We start from the raw sequence: 23311 nt of genomic DNA, 5'->3' as shown, positions 1-23311 counted from the left end.
GAGGCGGTATTATTACCAAAGTAGATTGCCCAACCTTCCTCCTGAGGAGTGGCTGGTGGATTTGAACCGCCAGCCTTCTAGTTAGCAGTCAAATGCCTTAGGCACTATGCCACCAGAGCTCCTATTAACTCCTATGAAGGTTTAAAAGTTAACCACTGGAAGGATGCTATGGGTATTTCATCTTGGCTCCTAGAAACAAATGCCAGGAGTTGACCCTGCTTCTGTCTGAGTTTTTGTCAAATGGGCACAGACAGGATGGAGCCAGATTGGGCAAGATCTGGGTAGGAACTGACAGGTAAGAAGGAATTTTGGGGGAATGGTTCATACCAAATGGCAGAGAAGGCCAAGTGGCCAGGAAATAGGCGATAGATGTGCGAGGGGGCTGAACGCTTCTGCCTGAATGCTGGAGGGAGTCAAACCCAACGCCACAGATCTCTGCATTCACCCCAGTGAGGTCACCACCTGTCAGTAGACAAGGCCACAAAGCCAACATCTCAAAGTCCTGACAAACTTCTGTGACACTTCCAGGTCTCCAGATGGCACTAGGCAAACAGCCAACTGGCTTCCTCATCAGCAGGGAATTCCTCTGGAAAACAGGCATCAGAGGCAACTGCTTGTACAAGCACAGAGGTTGTGAGCTTTTTACTGCCTCTAATTCCTGCCTAGTGACTAGCTGCCGAGTCTTCTTACCAATACTCTTCGTCCAAATATTTTTAAGAACAGTGCTCCTGGATAAGCAAGCTGCAGTTTTATGTCAGAAGCCCTGTTTAGATGTTACTTTGGCTACCAAAGTACAAAAACAAAACATTTGACTCATAGGAATAGAAAGGTAAGATAGGAACAATTAAAAGAGACAGTGATATAATTTTCCACTCATCCCATAGTTCCTGATTTTACTCATCAATTTTATGTTAAACTCTAATCTCGGTTCAAATAATTTTAAAAGTACATTTTAACAATTTAAATCCTATGGGAAAATAATTTAGTGGAAAATACAGAAAAGGCTTTATGACCCAAGGCTGTTTAACTTCGTGACTTCGTGTAATTCCTATTTGCAGTTCTCTCCCTAGTCTCGTGGTCCCGGGGAAAACCTGCAAGTGGATGCAGGGTTCTCCTCCTCCTTAGTCAGATGTCTATGCCTCACCCAACTCACTGCACGAACACCCATACACCAAGAGTGACCACGCTGTCCTGTAGCAACTCTGAAATTCAGGTCTACCAAGGTTTATCCTCCTTGGCTACTCCACCTAGGCAGCTTTCTCCTCATTCTGCCTTTTCAGACACTATCCATCCTCCTCCTCTCCGACAAGGCAAAACCTCCAGAACACAGTGGACACACCCATCTGCTGGCTCATTCCTTAGTTTACATTGTGGACCACTGAGAAGGTACTCTTGGGAGAAGGTAGTAAAAAATATTCAATAGTTACAAATTTTAGCAACCGCTTAAAACCTTTGTGGCCTTTCAAAATCTTTGTCCACGCTCCTCAGGGTGACACACCAGGCCCTCCTCCTGCCTTCAGGTCTCCCTTCCACCTTGCAAGCCTTCAGTTCCTCACAGCACTCTACTGAGGTCTCAACTGCTTCACACTTCCATGCTCCCAGCTAGGACACCTTGATAAACCCACATCCCCATGCTAACATCTACTTTAGCAGCTACCGTATTTAAGACACCTAACTATGTATCTGCTCTACCTTGGTCTAAAATCTGGACTAGTCCTCTCTGACAAACTCCAACTTGGAACCACCTCTCATGCCTCATTCTCCAGACCCTCTCATCCCTTCAGTCTTCAAAGTCAAGTCCCATATCTTAAAGACTTGATGAGCCACTAAGAATAGCTTTGGCACTTGCCAGTTAAAATGACTTCTCCCTACCACCATTTCCCCCATGCTTAAAAACGGAAACTCCTGTCACCTTAAGCATGCAAACTTCAAAAAATGAAAATAATTTTAAATACATGCATCAACTACATTAGCTCCATATGTCCCAGTGTAGGTATATTTCTTCTCTTTTCTAATGTTAAATTCTAGCTCAACTATTTAATAAAACAGTTCTCACTGTGAAGCCAAGAAGCTGGCTGCTTAATAGATTCCCTGATGCTCTTGATTTTCCAACCAGATAAAGAGCGTTCATTAAAGATATCTGAAGTAACCCAAATTTGTACCAATATAAAACTATTCGACTAACAAGAATTATCAAACTTAAGTGTCAAATGAGGCAGCTAAAAATAGAGGGGAGAATAGAACCAAAGAAGCTGGCAACGACTTAAATAGCTAGTTAATGGAGATGAAGAAGTACAAATAGATCTGGAGAACTGACCACTGATTCTGACCTAACACAATAAAAGTAATTCCTTATATTTGTATAGGAGCTGTGGTGGCATAGTGCCTAAGGCACTGGACCGCTAACCAGAAGGCAGGCGGTTCAAACCCACCAGCCACTCCTCAGAAGGAAGGCTGGGCATTCCTACTTCCGTAGTGATACTGCCTCAGAAACCCATGGAGTCGTCTCTGAGTTGGATCCGACTCGACGGCAGTGGGTGGGTATACTTGTATAGAAACTAATTTTCAACGTAATTTCTACATGTAATTTCTGCTCCTGAGGCTGGAGAGGTGACATCTCCATTTTACACTCACAATAGTCAAGACTACTTCTAGGCTAAAAATGAGACCTTTTAGCCGCCCTAGTTTCTTATCAATAAAATGCAGCTCTGGACCCTGCCAGCTCGACTGGATAGTTTTGAGAACTTATGCAAAACTGCATTGAAAAAGCAGTTAAGGGTCAGGCAAAGGCAATGCGTTATTAGGCACTAGAGGCAGTGGGCTTTGAGGGCAGCATTGGAACTTGCATATATTAAAAAAATAGTAACACAAAATCATGTTTAAAAAAGACAAATCCTATTCATTGTACAGTCTTTCAACTTTTTTGTACATTTGAATTTTTTCAAATTATAAAGTTGGAGGGAAATCAAACCTTAAATTTTAAATTCTTCATTTCCCTGTCTGTTCTTGTAAAGAGTGTTATGTTGTACCCAGCCACACTCGTTAGTTTATGCATCACCTCCCATGGCGGCTGCCTTTACGCTACCGTGGTAGAACTGAGTAGTTGCAACAGAGATCATATGGCCCGCAAAGCCTAAGACAGCTACTCTCTGCTCTTTACAGAATGTTTGCTGACACCTGGTTTACTTAACTGTGCAAAGTTATCAGCCATCTCTTCATGTACCTGCCAGTAATATCAGGTTATCCCTTATGATTCGTTCACCTGTTTCAAAAAGGAAAGCAAGCAAGCATCCAAGTGAAGTACATTTGACTTTTTATTATGTTCGAAAAATCCAACTTCAGTTAAATTAACAGACTAGATTAGAACTTCAAATGTATTTGATACATTATATACTGAATTTCCATTACTAAAAGCCAGCTGGAAGACGGCCCGCACAAACTAGGGGTGTGTACGAGATGGAAGTAATCACTGAGCAGTAATTGTTTCCTTCCAGCTCCGCCAACAATTGTCCGACTGTCCGTGCTCTGTGGGGATGTATAGACTCAAGTTTGACACAGTTGAAAAGCTCTAGTGAGACTGCTTTTCCTAGTATACTCAGTTGTCCTTCAAATAAAATCTCAGGTTACTTTTTTCTTGCCTTGATCTCTTACTTTTAACTTTCAAATGACCTAAACTGACCATGGGGGTAAACACACAGCACGCTGCTTTCTCCGTCATTCTTTAGCAAGCCCAGGTTACCAACACTTCAACACGGGCAGCTTTCACAGCAGTGAATCAAGAACTTAATTTTACTTCTGTCTTTGCACTTTTCTGGCTCCTGTTCCAATAAAAATGTCCAATCACATGGCTTTTAAGAGATGCTCTTAGGGTTCTCCAACAATTTCTCATATAATTTTGTATCTAACAAAAATTTTTACAGCTGTTAGCTTTCTGATCTATCCTGCTTCTATATCTAGTCTATTATGTACACATTTCCAAAACTCAGCCCTCTTTATTATATTTTCATTTCTCTGACCTTTTAACATCTTGAGCGCTAAAATACAGCTTAAAAACTATGGACCTGTGATGAGGATATAAAATATCAATGAATACTTATGTTTTCATGTCACTACTCCTGTTTATTACATGTTCCAATAAGTCAACAGGATGAAGCACTAAGCCACGCTGAAACCTAACTAAACTTAAAATCCAGATGGAACTGCAGTGTACAGATTACAAAGGGGCTTTTATGCCCTCAGAATTAATATACAAAAGCTGTTAGGTACTTATTTTTCCTGAACAAATCATATTAATACACTTCTTTTTTTACATCCGTAAGAACTCAGAAAGTTTTTTAATAACATTTATTTGCAAGACATTTGGCATAAGGTGGTTAGTAAACATTTAGGAAATAAAAGCTTTATCAAAAGGAATACAATTTGTGGATAAACCCTAAATAAAGTGAGTGGCTTTTGGAAGAACTGGAATTTGCAGCAACCACCTTTATAAAGAGATCCATCCACTAGCAATGGAAAACACCCAAACATACCATTCACTAGGTTCAGATATAATGAATTCTAAGACTGTAGGGTGGGCAGTGAGGGGTGGGGTGGGTTGATTCACAGGCAAGCCTAGTACAATCTAGGAGCCCAACATGATGCACTGAAGAATACGGTACCATCCTTTCAGCATCACGTTTCCACCTTTGCACTAAGATAATGGATGATGATGTCACACTAGTGCAGTTAAATTTCAGGAGAAACATGCCCAGAGATACACAGGGAAAGGCTACCCTTAGCTAGTTTCCGACAGTGTTCGAAGCATCAGCTGATAAGTGGAGTTAAGAATCTTAACAAATGAAAGACAGATACAAAGAATTAATGGGGTGGAAAACTCCCACCCTACAATGAACTTAAATAATATTCTATTTTACACTTCAGCAACTGAACACTGTGGCTAAACCATTTGTGAATTACATTTTCTTCAAAACACACACATATTCATCCAGCACCTTTATGAAGCAAAACCAATATATATTTTCTAAAGAACTTTTCAAGGTGATTTATATTCATTTTAATGGAGCTCTTAACGTATATGGAAATCAGAACATTATTTTTTTCATTACAGGTTTCAAAGAACTTCAAATAGTGCTCAATTTAGTAGAAAGAACTGGTGCACCTGAAAGCAGCTAAAGCACGCATTCTTTACAACCCTCCAGCCTACGTGCAAGATTCCTATCAAGAGAAACAAATTTCATTTTATTAAGACAAAGCTTGCTGTTCAATTTACGCTCCATCAGACAGACTATGTGATGTTAAAACAGGTAGTAAAAAGTTACATAACATAAGCAATTAAATGTTGATTTTTAAGCTTCTTTTCTTGTTAAGATCTTAAAGGCAGGGGAGAAAGAAGAGAGAGTGGAAGAACTAATAGGTTACATTTAATAGAACATTTGGCTTGAAGAAAAGGATTTACCTCCAGCTTCTGATCAAAACTGTTTGTTCACAACCAGCACACTTGGTGGCAGTACAAAAGCAAGTGTGCTACTCCTCGTAAGCTTCAGATGCCACAATACAGGATGCAGAGTCCATCGATTTATAGAAACTTATTTTGTAATGAAACATCTTATTAACTATTAATGGCATGAGTTGCACATTAAGGTTTAAACACAGCTGTTCTGAGTCTTTCTAAAAATACCAATATACACTATTGTTTTAGGTGGTCATTTGCATAGCAAACTATTAAACTAGAAACTCAATGGTTCTAGGAAAACTTCACATTATGGATAGTTCCAGAAAGATGTGTTCAAATTAAAATCACTTATCTTGGAAAACTGTAACCTTTATTTGCTCATCCAACAGTAAGCTGACCACCTTTATCCTGTCCCCATTTTCACCTGCTACACCAACCTGAACAGACTTTGTGCCACAATTAATTCAAGAAGGCCCTGTCATTCACTTTGTGACTGGACTTGGTAATCTCTAACCAAGGTCAGGGATTTGAAAGGGTGAGCTCCTGTGTTAGACAGGCATCGCTGAGAACATATTTTCTAAATGGCACTCAGGACTGTTGCCTTTTGAACAGGTGTTTTCAAATTGCAAACGCATCTATTTTCACAAAACAATCTGGTCAGGAAATTTTATTTTCACATTCTAAAGCAATGATGCTTTAGACACTACGTAAGTGCCCCAGACAGGATCAACAAAATTAAATGTTTCTAAATTACAAAGTTAGCTCCTGTAGAAGCCTCAGAAAAGAAACAGAAGAAAACGATCTCCCATCCCAAAATAAGGATGACACACACGTTCAGAAGAAACCCCCACGTTTCATGCAATGGTAGGCAAGGTGTAAAAAGCCACCCAAATCCACACATTTCTACACCAATCATCAGAAAAAAGTACTCCAAAGTCAATCTGTACATCCAAATGCATTTGGGAATCTACACCTACGTTACATTATTTAATGTTATATACATGTATTACCCACCCCCTCTGTTTTTAATAATTTTTTTTCTTCTTTTTTTTTTTTTTTTTACGTAAAGCCTTCATTCAAACGTAAAAAAGATGTAAGACTAACTTGGGGGGAAAAAAGATAATCATTTTAGACATTCAGTTAAAATGTTGTTTATCTAAATCTCAAAATGTTTAATAAAAACAAGTATCTTCTCCATTTAACACTCTGCTTTCTAACTGTACAGTAAATTGCATTGTGGAGAGTACACCTCTATCTTCAGCCTGTATCTTCTTTGGATGGAATTAAGGTATGATTGGATAATTTTAAGATAAATAAGTGGGAAGTTGGTCCAACTAAGATGACAGCAGATATATTACATGCAGGAATTAATATATGTTTTTAATTCTCTCTTTAAAAAAGGATGCAGTTGAGTCAAAAGAAAAAGGGTCAAAAAAGAACCCAGATTCAATATATAAAAATGTCCCACAATAGGTTGATGATGGCAGTAAAAATAAGGAAAAAAGTAATCTTTCTGGAACATCATTTTTCAATAACGTAGAAATACTAAGTGCCAGGAAGATTTCTATTCATGTAATCTTAGCATCCAAGTTTCCCTCTATTTACTTTATTGGAACAAATGCTTTAAATAAACTATTTGTCCTCTTCACTGAAGAGAGCTGGTCTATTTCGTCTTTAATGAGCTAGGTTTTTGGGAAGATTAGCCATGTACTGTAGTAATGCCTACTGCATAAAATCCAAGCATTTGCTGTGAACAGTTGGAGAAAGCAGTCAATAAGAACCTAGGATCAATGGAAATAGATGTTACTTTAAGCCATCCGTGACACAGAGACCCACAAAGTACCCAGTGTTAAAGCCCAAATCTCTTCTTGCGTTCTTTTTGCTGTGCAAGTTCCACCCCCACGAAAGAAAAATTGATCCAAAGTTCCAGGTTTTCTTGGGTCGCTAGTCAATTTTCACATTAGTGTAGATTTTTCGGACAAAGGCACTTGTTCCCATGTAACCAATTGCTCCTGTAAAGATAAAATAAGGTATTTTGAAACGAACCATACAGAGTAGTATTGATCACTTAAAAACCCTAAAAGTTCTCTGCTCTGCTAGTCATTTTTTTTTTCAAGATAACACCTTATGCTACTATTCTCTCAGAAGTTATTAAAATTGTATCATTTGTTTCCAAATCACCTGTTACCTTCATGTAGTAAGTTTGACCTCATGTAATTGTTTTCAGAATCCAACATAAATTATCACTTACATAATCAATAGTCAATAACTATGAAAATTAAAATATACCTCTTACAAAGAAAGACTAATGTGATAAAGACAAGAATCCGAGGAATGAAAATACATGTCTTTGATTTGAGCATGTACTATTCCAGAGAAATAGCAACGTATGTTCCCAAACCACATACAGCCTCACAGATGAGAAAGGAAGGAAAGACTGAAGACCCTCTCAGGATGGGCAGAGAACCAAGACTCAAAGGCACTTCAAAGTCTAGAGAAGAGGCATCTTATGATTTCTTTATCATGTTTAAGTTGTACAGTTGATAGAAAGACAGATATATTTGAGAGTGCAGACAAGTGATATAGGCAAGAAGGTCATGAATTTTCAAACGTTTTTAAATAATTAGCCTCAAAAGCCAGAAAGCAAGGATAACCATCTGTTTTATTAAATAAAGTATCTTCAGTGGCTAAAAGAGTACCTGCACATGATAAGGTATTCAATAAATATTTGTTGAACGAATGACTAATTCTTTAATACAAACACTTTTTAGACTTTGCGGACTTTTCAGAACAAGGCAGCTGGTCATTCAGTCATAGAGAAGATTAACCGCTGAACTTAGGAATTTACCATCTGGCTCAATATTACTTAGGGTTTAAAGTAAAGTGTCCACGAGTTAATAACAATACACTCAACAAACGCCTAACTGGTCACCTTTGAACCAACTTCTATTCACCCAACTGATGTATTCACCCAACTGATGTGTTCACCCAACTGATGTGTTCACCCAACTGATGTACAAGAGAAGCAGCATGCATTCAGCCTGCCTTTCCCATACATGAAATGCTATCAAAGTAACCAATGGGTGATGAAAGGAAATTTCTCCTCATAGAGGTATTTCAGCTAATAAACAAAAAGCAGAGCAGAGTTAGAAGACTGTATTTAGCAATGACTGCTAACTTCACAAAGAAGAGACAACGAGACATTCTGTACTATCTGATAAAAGCTTACCAACCACCTGTTAAGTGCTCTTGGCCAAGTATTTTTTAATATGATCAAGCCTAACTACCACTTCACAGAAATTATTGGAGGGGAGAGGGGATACATGGAGAAACATGTTAAACTCAAGAATATAATCAACAAAATCCAAAGTGGAAAACTCCACAAGAATAGCAGAAAGAAAAAGAGAGAGGGAGAGAACAAAAAATAAAACAAAACAGTTCTTCAATAAATTGCAAGGGAAAAAAGAAAAAACACTCAGCTCAGAAGAGCCTAGAGACATTTCAGTCGAGCAATGTATGGACCTTATATGGATCTTAATGTGAACAAACTGTATTAAAAGAAAAGCAGAGGCTGGGTTGGGGAAATTGGAATACCAACTAAATATCTTATCATATTAAGGAATTATACCTTTTATACACACACACACAGAAAAATACTTACAGATGAAATATATGAGGTCTGAGACTCATGTCAGAATGAGAGAGGGGGAAGCGGAGCTATAAATAAACAAGCTAAGCCGTGACTTGGTAACACGGTGGTGGGTACCCTGGGACACACTACATTATGTCTATTTGTATGTATTTGACAATTTATCATATATATTAAAAACACAAAAATAAACCAAAAGACACAAAACCCTCACCAAGATGACAAAGCAAACCTATTTCCAATTATTTCTACAGCAAAAGGACAACTATTTTGTAAGATGAAACAGTGACATTATACTTAAAAATAATGATAAAACTTTAAAGTAGGTAATACATTTCCTTATGAGGTAAGAAAAAAATATCCAATTTTGAAAAAATGAACTTGAATTCCTAGAATATATAGTATCTTTCAAAATTTAACTGGCATCAAAAGCTTAACTGACATAACATAACACTGGTCTAATAACCAAATCTTATTTTCTAGACTCACAAAACATTTTTCCCCTTTTAGTAAAGGTGTGCTTATCAACTGAGAGAATCACTTTTCCCAATCTTGTGAGTACCTAAAGAATAAACTTATAAGTATTATTTTATAAAAAAAGGACACTAATAAGCTCTCAAGAAAAGATCTTGAGAATAACAGAGACATGCCTTTAAACTTAACTTCCTTAAAACTAAAATGCTATGCTTAAAATGTAAAGACAACAGTCCAAATATCACAAATATTATTATAGTCATTTCTTTTTCCTACATAGAAAGTCAACAAATACTTTCCTTTCAAGTACCAACTTAAAAGAAAATTAGCAACATAAACTGACAGATTCATATAGTTTTTGTATTACAGTCACATTTTCATCAATCCTAGTCTAAACAGCTTCCCTGCACCACAAAATAGGTTAGTGCTAAAGGTATATATACCCGTTACAAAATAAATGCTAGGGCTCAGTCAGGACAGTAGGGGATCATAAAGGTGCCAAGATTTTCAGGCAGCAAGATGAAATTTCAACAGGAAAAGTACTAAGAAAATTTAGCTAGATTCATTCCATTTTCTTTGTAAATGTCAAGGTATTATCATTCTAGGTTTTCCTAAGATCACATATAGAAAAAGTTGAGTCAGGGAAAAAAAATTACCCTTTGAATGTTGGTGATAAACAAGCAAAGTCCACAGGAAATCAGACTAAATAAAGAGAATAAAGAGAGCAATATTCTGAAAGGAGGGTGGTCAATACTACAAAATGAACCTTTGGATTACCTACGGATAGCAAGGACATTCCCACATGACACAAATGCACTTTTAACCTTTAGTTCCTATTCACCTTTCCCTCAAAGTTGGTCAACTAACTATCACAGGAAATGGTTTTCAGCAGCTATATATTAAACATGTGGCCATAATATAGATAATGCCTTCCCTTGTAGTTTGTGGAATGAGTTTCACTACTTTACAGTCAAACCTCGTGTGTGTGTATGCGCGCAATGGGCAACATTACCTCCACGAATAGCCGGCGAAACTTCCAAACAGAAATCATTTACCCAACACCTGAACCTGCCTACATCATGATCTTTTTGGATAAACCTAAGCAAAAAAAAAGAGCTAATTCTCAACATGAATGAGATTACTAATTGTGGTACTGAAAACAGTGCAATACAGAATTATGGGGAACAGAAAATAAAAATAGCAATCAATGAGGGATAAATGAGGTTTTTGTGGAACAGCCAGAAGGATTGAAATCATTCTTTTGAGTTTTTTTGGTGTTCCAGATCAAATAACAGAATGTAATTTCTTCATTTCTAATTACTATGTTTTTCTGATTTTGAGAGACACTGACAGATTTACTCAGGAGGGTGTTTAAAAAATTTCAGAACTTACCACACATTATTCCCAAGGCTGTGCTAAATACCGCCATATATCCAAAGTAAAATGATGTTTGAAATAAGCCATACATCCTGAAATGAAACAAAATAGCTATATATAGTATATATCCACGTTTACTCTGAACACAGGCTTTAACATGAAATATTTAAAAGACAAATTTAGTTTAATGAATACACATTGAGAAACATCTCCACTCACTTTGTTTTGAAAAAATAGTAGTAAAAGGAATACATGTAAACATAGATTGCAGTTGATGCAGCCGAGAGAAAACTTGTCCACTGCCTGGGGAAAAAAAAAAAAGTAACTCTTCTGAGTGACTGGTACTGAAGCAAAGACTTTAAAACAAAGTACTTATGGAAACATCCTTTAAAACTCCATATATTTAAAAACAAATGCACATACATGGCACTTAAGTATATCAACAAGGAGACAGCCTAAGAACTGGAAGGAGAGAAGCCGAATTTTGTTCAATTCCTGTTATAGGTGACCTTAAGTAAAACATTTGTTTTTCCAACCTAAGTCTTCTACCATTTCCTCATTGAGATCCTCTCAAAATCAAGCACTTTATGCAAAATATTTCTAACATAGTACCTGTCTTCAGTAAAAAAACAAACATAAGTGCCTGATTTTAATTTTCCTCTAAAATCGCCGTCATTCTTGTAACTAGGGAAAAAAAATAAACAAACCCAACATCATCTTTGACTCTGCTCGAATCACTTAAATTGGACCCTTATTTTACCCTATTATGGTCCCCAGTGGTTCTTCCCACTAGTTCAAAAAGCCCTCGGCCCCATTACAGAAGCACTTACCACCTATAGTCCTCTGCATTTAGTAGAAAGTACGTGCACACGATGGTCACACAGACGGTCACAATGCACAGGATGACCAGCACCAGCATCATGAAGCCATAGACATAGTAGATCTTATAGGCCCAGAAAGACGTGAAGATGAAGTACCTAAATGCAGTAAAGACAAAGGCCACTAGTCTTTACTCTTGATGGTCACTATGCTCTTGCAAAGTCTCATTTACACCTTAGTTCCCACTTTTTCCTCATTTAAATCTCAGTGTTTTTCTTTTAAGTAACTTCCAACCATTTCCCTTACCCTTTCTCATCTAGTAAATGCCCCAAAATTCTCTCAAAAATATTTTCTTGGATTGTCTTTCAAAGATAGATCCTTCAATAGTTTCCATCTCTAAGCAAACTGAATAAATTAGAAGCTTAAAGGAATGAAATGTGGAATAGAATACATAAAAATAGCCAAAGATCCTTATTTCTAAAGTCAATTCAATTCCCTCATTTATTTTCTCTAGATTCAACATTATTCAAACAATTATTTTATATTACACATATTTCTTTTTAATGGAAAAAAGTAAGTTTGGTGCAAGTGGTAACATAAACTTAGGGGGAAAAAAAAACTAATTAGGAAAAGAAAGCCTAAGAAGCTTCACACTGCCTCCAGAGAACAGTAAGGGAAAGGCGTCAAGACCTTACATTAAGAAAAATTCTTCACTTTAAGTCCATTACCCAAGTCATTAAATTAGAATGGGGCCTTTCAGCTTCATTTCTTCTTTTTCTTGTTCACTTCTGTGTTTTTGTTCATTTACTTAGAATTCATTCTTTTCAACAAATATTCACAGAGCCCCTACCATACCTCAGGGAAGCACTGAGATGGCACCGTAAAGGTGACGAAGCCTCTGCCCTCCAGGGTGTTACTGTCCAGCAGGGAAGCACCAGTAAAGAGGAGATCAGGACACACTGTGCTATGTGGTGAACCAGTGAATGCACCACAGAGAAGCATCTTACCCGTGTGGCTGGGAAGGGCTGGGGGACAGTGGGAAGAATCAGAAAAGGTATATGGGAGGCAGGAACTAGAAGAGTATCCCAGGTTCAGAAACAACAAAGGCAAAGGCTCACTGATAAAGGAGTTCACTGTCATCTGAAAAACTCAAAATAATTCAGCATGGCTAGAACTTCCAATGAAGGGTGAGAAGTAAGAGATGAGGTTGGAGACGTGAACAGGGGCCACAAGTGAAGGTCTTTATGAGTTGGGTCTGACATGACGGCACATAACACCACCAGCAATGGAGTTTGGACCTTATATCAATGAAAATGAGAAGTCTTAGTAAAGAAGTGATGTGATCAGAAAGAACACTGTGGCTATCAGGAAAATGGCTGAGGGTGGTCAAAAGATGCCAACAGATACAGCAGAGAGACTATCTAATGGAATTGGGTACATGAGAGAGCAGGAAGAGATATGATTCAGAAGGTACTAGGGACAGGAGAAAGAAAAAAACAGGCAGAGGTCAAGTCAAAGTGAGGAAACAAAACAAGGTCAGTCTTGGATTACAGAACAGCACCTGAACTGGCTTTATTAAACCACACGCTAAAGTGACACACACTTCAATCCCTCAGACTCTGACTAGTGCCCAAAGCCCACTTGCACCTCGTAGGCGATCACCAGGAATTGTTCCCAAATCGACTCATGTCAGTTGTCCTTGTTAGTGTAATTACCTAACTTAACTAAATGCTACATAAACCAATAAACCTCAGAGCAAAAAGGAACTGTGGTTTCAATGAAAAGTACATTGAAAGTTTTGGAAAAATTCCATAGGGTGAGTTGTTTAAAAAAGAAAAAGTTATAAAATTAGGAACAACTATAAAAGTCTGGGGACCAAAAGAACACATCCAGAAGGATTCTGCACTAAGAATGCTTCAGACAGGTCTTTAAGTACTTGCTCAATTTACAAAGATGGAAGACAGAGAAGATGTATTAGGAATGTCAAAGGAAAAATGATGGAAATTCTAATCAGCAGATACATAGTCAAAGCAAAGATTTTGCCTTTATATTTAAAAAAAGAAAAAGAAAGAAAGACTGGTGAAAGATATACCTTTAGTTGTTTTAAGTTAAACTGTTATACATGTATTATTTTTTATAATACTCTTACATGAGCCAATTCTTTCAGTTAACCAACCACCAGATCGAATCATGTTTGTTAAGAAGACTTTCACTGTACAGGAGAGATCAGCCATGGGGCATCTGCAAACACATACAGGTTATTTTGAATTGTCACAGTGACTGGCATTTAATGGGCAGGAGCCAGGGGTGTATGACTGCAGTACCTGACAAAGTCCCATACAATTAATGTCTTATCTAAAATACTTTAAGTGTTCCCTTCAAGGAATACTGGGACAGAGGATAAAGAAAAAAAGGCTGATTATTTTGCAGTGGTGACCAAGGATGCAGGTATGAAGTATGGTGTGATAAGCAGGGCACAAGGTGGCATTATGTCCCAACCCCAAACACGTGCACACTTCCCAGCACTTCTGCAGGCTTCTATGGACAGAGACTGGGAATAAATCAGAGTCAAAAGATATCCTGGTCTGCACAGACTATAAGGTCATGGTTTACCTAGATCCCTGAGCTCCCAAAAATATTTTTTAAAAATACAATGAAAACCAGTACTTCCTTACATCATGCATGTGGTCAAAGGCTGGTCTACCATCCTCCCAGCATGCATGCTTTCATTTTTAACATCTCCTGTTAGGCAAGAGAGGTCTAGAACACAATACAAAAGTATAAACTTCACCTGAATAGGGCAGACACAGAGCTCTTTCTGGAAACTGTGGAATTAACAGACTACCTCCATCAGGTGCTCTCCCATCTGATAATTCTATACCTACCCCATCTCCTAAAGTCTCTCATTACCATCAAATCCCCCAAACATGAATACATTACTCACACTTACATTTCAATAAAGATTGAGCCAAAAGGTAAAATTCCTCCCAGGCAAACAATAACTGCAGGCTCCATGAACCTGGAAGACATTAAATCAGGTAAAAGACATTAAATCATCTCTGAAGGACAGACACGAACCAGTAAAAACGAAAAGCAGAATCCAAAGAGGCACAACACGTGGAGGGGACTTGAAACGATTTAAATTACCCACAGGTACTTGCAGTGACAAGTCTTTCCAGCATTAAGAGCTCAGGTCACAATTTTGGAAAACACAAATTATACCACTGGCAGAAGTCCAAGAAGACGTCAGTGTTTGCCCCTGTTCTACCACCTCCCTGTAACTCCTGAGAGCTCCACAGATGTATGTCTACAGAAATCCATGGATACATATTCCCCTATCTGAAATGTCTCCCAAATTGTGGCCTTGTCATCTCTTTAGTCACTCTTCCCTAGCTCCTTTTTCTATGAACTGTACAACTAAGGTATTGTAAGTTCTCAGTTACAATGAAGCCAAAGAAAAAAATAAAATATAAAATTCAAACCTTGTTCATTAACAAACATACTGACTACAGCCACTGATTCTCCACCTGGAGTGCCTCTTCTCCTCTTCCTGCAAGCCTTGGTAAGTGTTCTTTTAACGCCTACCCCGAGTCTCCCAGCAAGAGGTGGGTCCTCCCCCCAGGCTTCTGCCACTGCTTGAACATAGCTCCGTCTCAGCACTAGGACACTACCCTGTAGCCGTCTCGTTAGTGATACCTCACTAGGTTATACGCTCTGGAAGATAGAAGCTTCCCCGAGGTGTTCCCAATGCCCAGCACGGTCTATGGCGCACAGAGACTACTAATGTCCAATGTCTCTGGAATGAAAAACTAAAAAACTGCTCGAGAAAAAATAACAATCAAAGAATCGGAGAGCTGAAAAAACACTAAAAAATCATTCATCCAGCTTCCTGTCCTCGTCCTCTGGAAAGCCACGGCCCACAGAAATTAAATGATCTGCCCAAGGTGATACAGTGAGAGCCCGACCTAGTACTCAGGTTTTGGTTCTCACGTGATGATATTAAAATAAATGAAGACACACAGGAGCCCCTTCTGTATCTCAGTGTGGCCACCTCTGGAAGGAAGGACAGCGCTGGTTCTTCCTTGCCTTTGCCAGCCTAGTAACTTAGAGGAACTTCTGTGATTGCCACTATGCTTTTCCTTTACTTGTCCTCCCAAGGAACGAGGTAAACACGTGAGGGTAACAGTGGGTACACCAGAAGGCTAACCTTGACCGGAAAACTGTAACTGACTTGAAAGAACAGACTACCAAAGTTCTAGCCCGAATCTCTCCTAAGTCCCAATCTAAGGGAAGCACAAGGCCAGCTCCTAGGTCTAGAACAGACCACTCTCCTCTGAAACTGCTGGGGCGGTTTCATTCAGCCTCGGCTTCTCTCATTAAAAAGAAAGAGGATAATCACCACCTGCTCATGTAAGTATCCGAATGAAAGTCGTATTTATAAGGTGGTAAACTACCTAGGAACAGAAGCTTTTCAATATATATGCCTTATTACAAGTATGGAGAAGATACTGTATCACTATCTTTATGAAATGGGGAATGTAACAAATGTACAAAGATTGTTCTATATTTTTGTCTGCTAGTAAGAATTAGGAAAACGAAGAGCAAATGCAGAATGAATAAATCATCACTAAAATATTCAATTTACTAATTTTAAAGGGCAAAACAATATATAAGCCCACATTTTGCTCAAATTTTAATCACAAACATTATATAACAATACAAATATTACTGACATCTCATGCCTAAAATTTGAAAAAAAAAAAAATAAATGAGTCCCTATTAAAAATCCATCAAGAATCATTAATTTCAAAGCTGGCTGGTGGAAGGAACCCTTGACTACATTTACGCTATTGCCACAGAAGCACCTCTTCAGCTGTTAAGCAGAAATACTGCCATCTTTGTCGGGGTTAATACTGAATTAAGTAAGGTCCTCAAGAGCACGTCCTGTGCAAAAAAATGTGATGGACATATATTTCAGAGATTCCAGATTAGTCAAGGAATCCCTAAGTGGTACAAATGGCTAACACACTCGGCTGTTCCCCAAAACGGTCAAGGACTGAGTCCACCCAGAGGAACTTCAGAAAAAAGGCCTAGAGAGCTACCACACTTCTTTACCCAAGTAATACATGTGCTATCTGGGTTTCTCCCCAGTCTGCTCAAGCCCTTTCCACATTAGTTTCCTATGCATGCTATGCACGCTATTTACATGAGTTTGTTATATGCAAAACTATGGTACTTCTGAAAAATCAACCTCTAGAACCTTAAGGAGCACCATCCAACTCTAACACATTTGGAGTCACAATTCAACTCTAACACACTGATGGCAACTGGCTTATATGATCCCAAAGCAAAGATAAAGAGCATAAATTAGTAAATTATAATTGGTCTCAATCTTATCTCTCTACTTGTAGGATGCATATCACTATAAATGTCAGTATGGTTTTGAATAATAAAGTATCTGGAAAGGATAATGAAATTGTAAGCCAAGGGTTGGCAAACTTTTTCTGTAAAGATTCAGAAAGCAAATATTTCAGGCCTGTAGGTGATATGGTGTCTGCTGTAACTGTTGGCACCAAAATTCAGAAAGTAAAATAATGATGCCAGTTATTACTACAACTAGCAATGTACATTAAAGGAAAAAGTTAAAAACAACAAATTATAAGAATGACCTAAAATAATCATTCTTATAAATACAGGCCAATTCTAAAGTTATATATACACACAATAGCCTTAAGAACTTAAAAATGACGGGAAAACAATTTCGTAAGATTTAGCATTCTCTTTACCATTTTTTCTCCGGTATAGGACGAGGCACAGCATTGACACGACAAGGAAAGTTGGGCTGACCTGACAGATTTCGGCCAAGTATTGTACCAACAAGATTCAGAGGCAGAATAACAAAAAAACAGATGCAACAAACAGCTACCTGTAAATTAAAAAAAATATGTGTATCATTATTTCAAGAATATTTTCTGAAAAAACTAAAAATAAAATTAAATCACAAAAGAACATGTTTAAGTTCAACATGGGCTAAAAGTGTACAAGATATACACTAATGAAAATAGGAACAGAATGTGCTTTAAAATAGTATTACTGTTGTTAGATGCCATCGAGTCGGTTCCAATTCATCTCTGTGTACAAGAATGACACAGCCTGGTCCTATGCCATTCCTACAATCGTTGCTTTGTTTGAGCCCATCGTAGCCACTGTGTCCATCCATCTCATTGAGGGTCTTCCTCTTTTTCGCTGACTCTCTATTTTACCAAGCATAACGCCCCTCTCCAGGGACTGGTTCCTCCTGATAACATGTCTAAAGTATGTGAGGTGAAGTCTTGCCATCCTCACGTCTAAGAAGTATTCTTGGCTGTACTTCTTCCAAGACAGACTTGTTCATTAGAACTAACTAAGTACAAGTTCAACTATTTCCTATCCGCTTTAGTTCTCCAATTGTCCTATTCTTCCATACTATCACTACTATAGTCCTGTTTTCTCTTCTTTCACTTTCAGCTGTCATGTTTTTAACAGATCTAGCCTTTATCTTTCATCATTATAACTTGTTTATTTAGCTCTACTTTATTAAGCTCCTAATATGCACAAGGAGCTTTACATATGTTCACCCTATTTTACAGATTCAGAGAGGTTAAGCAACTTCTCAGCATAATACAGCTAGTAAGTAGCCAGACTAAAACTTCAATTCAGATCCGCTTGTTTCAATAAACATGCTCTTTTTATTTTTTTATTCTACAATACCTATTGTTGTTGTCAGGTGCCGTCAAGTCATCTCTGACTCATAGTGACACTATGTACAACAGAACAAAACACTGCCCGGTCCTGTGCTAGCTTCACAATCCTTGTCATACCTGAGCCCATCGCTGCAGCCACTGTGCCAACCCATCTTGCTGAGGGCCTTCCCCTCTTTCGCTGACCCTCCACTTTACCAAGCATGACATCCTCCAGGGAATGGTCCCTTCTGACAACATGACCAAAGCAGGTGAGACGAAGTCTGGCCATTCTCGCTTCCAAGGAGCATTCTGGCTGCACTGCTTCCAGGACAGATTTGTTCGTTCTTTTAGCAGCACATAGCACTTCCAGCATTCTTCACCAGCACCACAACTCAAAAGCATCAACCCTTGTTAGGTCTTCATTATTCACTGTGCAGCTCTCACATGCATATGAGGCGACTGAAAATACCATGGCTTGAGTTAGATACAGCTTAGTCTTCAAGGAGACATCTTTGCTCTTCAGCACTTGAAAGAGTGCAACTCCCATTGGGTTTCCAAGGCAGTAAATCTTTACAGAAGTAGGCTGCCTAGTCTTCCTTTTGTAGAGTGGCCGGTGGGTTTGAACTGCCAACCTTCTGATTAGCAGTCAAATACCATAGGCACGGTGCCGCCAGAAAATATAAACAGGCATTTTTAAGGCATTTAAAATATTAGACTGTGAATTATACATGTCTCATACATATTTTGGGGATTAATTCTGTCTCAATACTTTTCTCAGTTACTGATTTGCTGCCATTAAATATGTAAGACTCATAAACTTAGTACATTATAATACAGATATATTTATTTTCTCCTGAATTTATAAGAACTCTAGTTTCAAATATGAATTTAAGAGGAATTAAAGAAAATATTCCTATGTGGTATCACATGGTCTACTGCAGTGGTTTTGAAACTGTTTTGGGGACACTTAGGTCCTTCTGAGGAGCTTCAAAAGTTCCACAGGCATTGGATTTGAATACTCTTATGAAAACTGTTCTTTAAAAACACTTTAACTGTAATTAAAAATATATATATTATGTACAGACTCACATAAGTTCCACACCTAGTATTAATACATTGGGGATACCATAATCAGGTTAATTCCTTTTCATGCAAACGTCAGAATAAAGTTTTTCCTGATATCATTGTGTATATACTTGAATTTCTTACAAATGAATCATGGATTAGGAAGGTTTGTAATACAACATTGGTCTTTTGTTCCCGCTTCCCCCCTTCTCTAATTCAGGCTTGTACGTTATTTGCTTTCTAAAAGTTGTATAAACAAATGCATTACCACGGCACATGTGTGTCACAGACAATTAAATGGCAGATGAAGTGAAGGTACATCTTGCCCTGTGTGTTCATTCAAAGCACAACAAAGTCAGTAAGAAACCTATAACCATTCTCACCAAGCTATGAGCAAGCGTTGCAGCATTTTTTTTATCATCTGACTTTTTATGTACATGATAAAAAAATGTGTTTAGTTTATTAGAAACTGTTAGTGATTAAACTGTGAAACCAATTTCCTACTCCTTTAAGTTCAAGAACTAGATGAGTTTAAGAATAGTCTGATATTGCCAAGGCTAACTTTTTAAAAAAGAGTCACACAGAATTAATTCATCCATGAAGTTGGTAATTTTCTCACTACCACTACGTGCTGGGGAAGAGATGAACGAACTGTTATTCATGTTACTTGTATTAGACTTGTATTTATTACAGCTTTATTATTCTCATTAAATTTAGAGTGTTAAAAATTTGAATTTGTAAAATATATTTTTACTAATAAAATCATGCTTCTATATTAAAGTTCATATTAAAATAAAATAGGGCAGCAAAAAGTGAAATTTTTAAAAAAACAACCATTAGTCTAATATACTGGTGAACCCTCTAAAACTCAGATCAATAAAAGGCCCTCTCCTAGCCACTGCCCATGGACCAGCAGAGAGTGAAAACAGACAGGGGGCAGAAGAAACATCTGCACGAGGCTGAGAGCTTCCACGGTCTACCCAGAAGAGCTAGTCAGAAACAACTCTGCCTATCAGCACTTAACAAACACAGAGAGGTACCAAGGGGTCAGCTCTTCTCAGCCTTAGTCACAAGTCAAAAACCCAAACTCACTGCCGTCAAGTCAAATGTGACTCATAGCGACCCCTCCTTGGGTTTCCAAGGCGGTATCACTATGGGAAGTAGATTGCCCAAACTTCCTTTCAAGGAGTAGCTGGTGGATTTGAACTGCCAGGTTAGTAGTCAAGTGCCTTAGGCACTATGCCCCCAGAGCTCCTGTCAGAACCCAAGGAGGTAGCTATTGCTTGTTCTATCTTTGCTTCTAGATTGGCCCTTAGGAAATGTGTGCAGCCTAGGATGGGCTAGTTTGGAATGTCAGGGAGAAGTTTTTTTTTTAGAGTGATAGTAATTGCTTACAGTTAAGGTGACCTCCCTTGTCAGCCGTTATGATTAAGCATCTCTTTGACATCTGCTCAGAGTAGATGATTTCTACCATCCCTTTTCTAGCTCATATATTTTATGACTCTATGTCTATATAAAAATAACTTAGCCTCAATTCAACCATTTCAACAATTAAACCTACTAATCAGGGCATCATTGCCAGTTTAAACACAAAAGCCTGTAAGAAGCCTATATATTTTACGCAGATATTTTCAACATGCTAATACACAACTGGAGCTCTGGTGGCATAGTCGTTAAAGCCTTTGGCTGCTAACCCAAAGGTCAGTGGTTCAAATCCACCAGCTGCTCTGTGGGAGAAAGATGAGGCAGTCAGTCTGCTTCTGTAAAGATCTGCAGCCTTTGAAACCCTACGGGGCTACTCTGTCCTAAAAGGGCCACTATGAGTCAGAACAGATTAGGTAGCAGTAGGACCAATACACCTGTTCCCTTTCTTGGGCCACTTCAGCTCTGCAGTGGAAAAAATACTGGATTTGAAGCTAAAAACTTATTCTATGAAGCTATGATACCAAAATTAGAAAAAAAGGTATTATAAAAAAATCTCAGCAAACTAGGAACAGAAGACAATTTCATCAACCTGAAGGCATCTACAAAAAACAGAGCTAACATTTTACTTCAGGATACCAGAGCAGACTCACTGCCATCGAGCTGATTCCAATTCACAGCAACCCCCAGTAGGTTTCTGAGGCTATAAATCTTTACGGAAGCAGATTGCCCCATCTTCCTTCTGCAGAGTAGCTGGTGGGTTTGAACTGCTGACCTTCTGGTTAGCAGCTAAATGCCTTATCCACTATGCCACCAAAGCTCCTTTACTTAAGGATACTGTTTGATAATTTCTGCTTTCTGTTGGATCACCTTTCCTTAGAATGGGCACAAATATGGATCTCTTCCAGACAGTTAGCCAGGTAGCTGCATTCCAAATTTTTTGGTACAGACCTCTTGAGTGCTTCCAGCACTGCATTCATTTGTTGAAACATCTCAATTGGTATCTCATCAATTCCTCCAGCCTTGTTTTTCAACAATGCTTTCGGTGAAACTTAGTTTTCTTCAATACCCTTGGCTCCTGATCATATGCTACTTCCTGAAGTAGTTGAATATTGGCCAATTCTTTTTGGTTCCGACTCCATGTATACTTCCATCTTCTTCTGATGCTTTCTGTGTTATTCAGTATTTTGACCATAAAATCCTTATTGCAACTCAAGGCTTCAATTTTTTCTTCAGTTCTCTCAGCTTAAAAATGTTGAGCATGTTCTTCTCTTTTGATTTTCTAACTCCAGGTCTTTCAACATTTTATTATAATACTTTATCTTTGTGAGCTGTCCTTTGAAATCTGTTCAGTTCTTTCCCTTAATCATTTCTATCATTTGCTTTACTTACTTTACATTCAACAGCAGGTTACAGAGTCTCTTCTGACATCCATCTTGGTTTTTTTTTTTTTTTCCTTTCTCATCTTTTTAATGACCTTTTGCTTTCTATACATCTCCCCCAATTCATCTGGTCTTTGGGTTTTCAATATATCAAATGGTCTCTAAATTCAGGTGGCATATACTCAAGGTTGTACTTTGGCTCCCGTGGACTTGTTTTAATTTTCTTCAGCTTCATCTTTAACTTGCATATGAGCAACTGACAGTCTGTTCTGCAGTCGGCCCCTGGCCTTGTCCTGACTGATGATATTGAGCTTCTTCACTGGCTTTTTTGAGGACAGACATATTGACAAACCCTCCTTACTTCCAAGAAACTCTCACAGGATTAAAAACTCTGGGTACAAACACCTAAATCACTCTCAAATTCCCCAAGGCAGAAGCTTTTTCTTTCATAAAATCCATATAATTTCAAGTATACTCTCCTATTCTCTGTGGTACCTCTGGCAGAACACTTCAATTACAGAAACAGGTACATTCACCTTTGAATGGTCTTTGGCCCCAAATTTCACTGAAGTGATCTCTTAGATCTTCTAGTAATACTCTCTTGGCTCTAGGCACCAGGCCTTAATCCTGGGGCACTAGACATTAGCTCATAATATCACCTACAACCCTCTACCAATGTTCCCTCTAACTTTATTAACCTACTAAAAATGGTTATTGTTCAACAAGTTTAATATGACATGAATGCAGTGGTTTTATGTGTAATCAGGTACAATGAGGAAGGGAGGTTTTGCTCAAAGACAAACTTCATCCATTTTCAATCTTATCTTAGGCTAGCTCTGATGACAAAGGTATTCTTTTTTTTTTTTTTTTTTAATTAGGATTTGGGTGAAGATTTACAGAGTAAATTCACTTTTCATACAGCAGTTCACATATACTTTGTCTCATGTCA

General features: G+C 38.1%; 1 protein-coding gene across 1 annotated transcript in view; it reads right to left on the bottom strand.

Moving 5' to 3' along the window:
* Nucleotides 1-7396: 7396 nt before the first annotated feature.
* The window catches only part of TM9SF3 (transmembrane 9 superfamily member 3), a 64562-nt gene continuing 48647 nt past the window's right edge, over nt 7397-23311 (bottom strand). Inside the window, exons 10-15 of the mRNA XM_007940003.2 lie at nt 17558-17697; nt 14722-14790; nt 11783-11929; nt 11172-11255; nt 10968-11044; nt 7397-7464 (exon numbers count right to left, since the gene is read on the bottom strand). Of these exons, the coding sequence (XP_007938194.1) occupies nt 7397-7464; nt 10968-11044; nt 11172-11255; nt 11783-11929; nt 14722-14790; nt 17558-17697 (585 nt within the window). The remainder of the gene's footprint in view (nt 7465-10967; nt 11045-11171; nt 11256-11782; nt 11930-14721; nt 14791-17557; nt 17698-23311) is intronic.

Source organism: Orycteropus afer, unplaced genomic scaffold (genome assembly GCF_000298275.1).
Source record: "Orycteropus afer afer isolate SDZICR_OR568_19922 unplaced genomic scaffold, OryAfe1.0 scaffold00064, whole genome shotgun sequence".
Taxonomy (NCBI): domain Eukaryota; kingdom Metazoa; phylum Chordata; class Mammalia; order Tubulidentata; family Orycteropodidae; genus Orycteropus; species Orycteropus afer.
The sequence above is the reverse complement of the archived record's forward strand: the minus strand, read 5'-3'. Positions and strand labels throughout refer to the sequence as shown.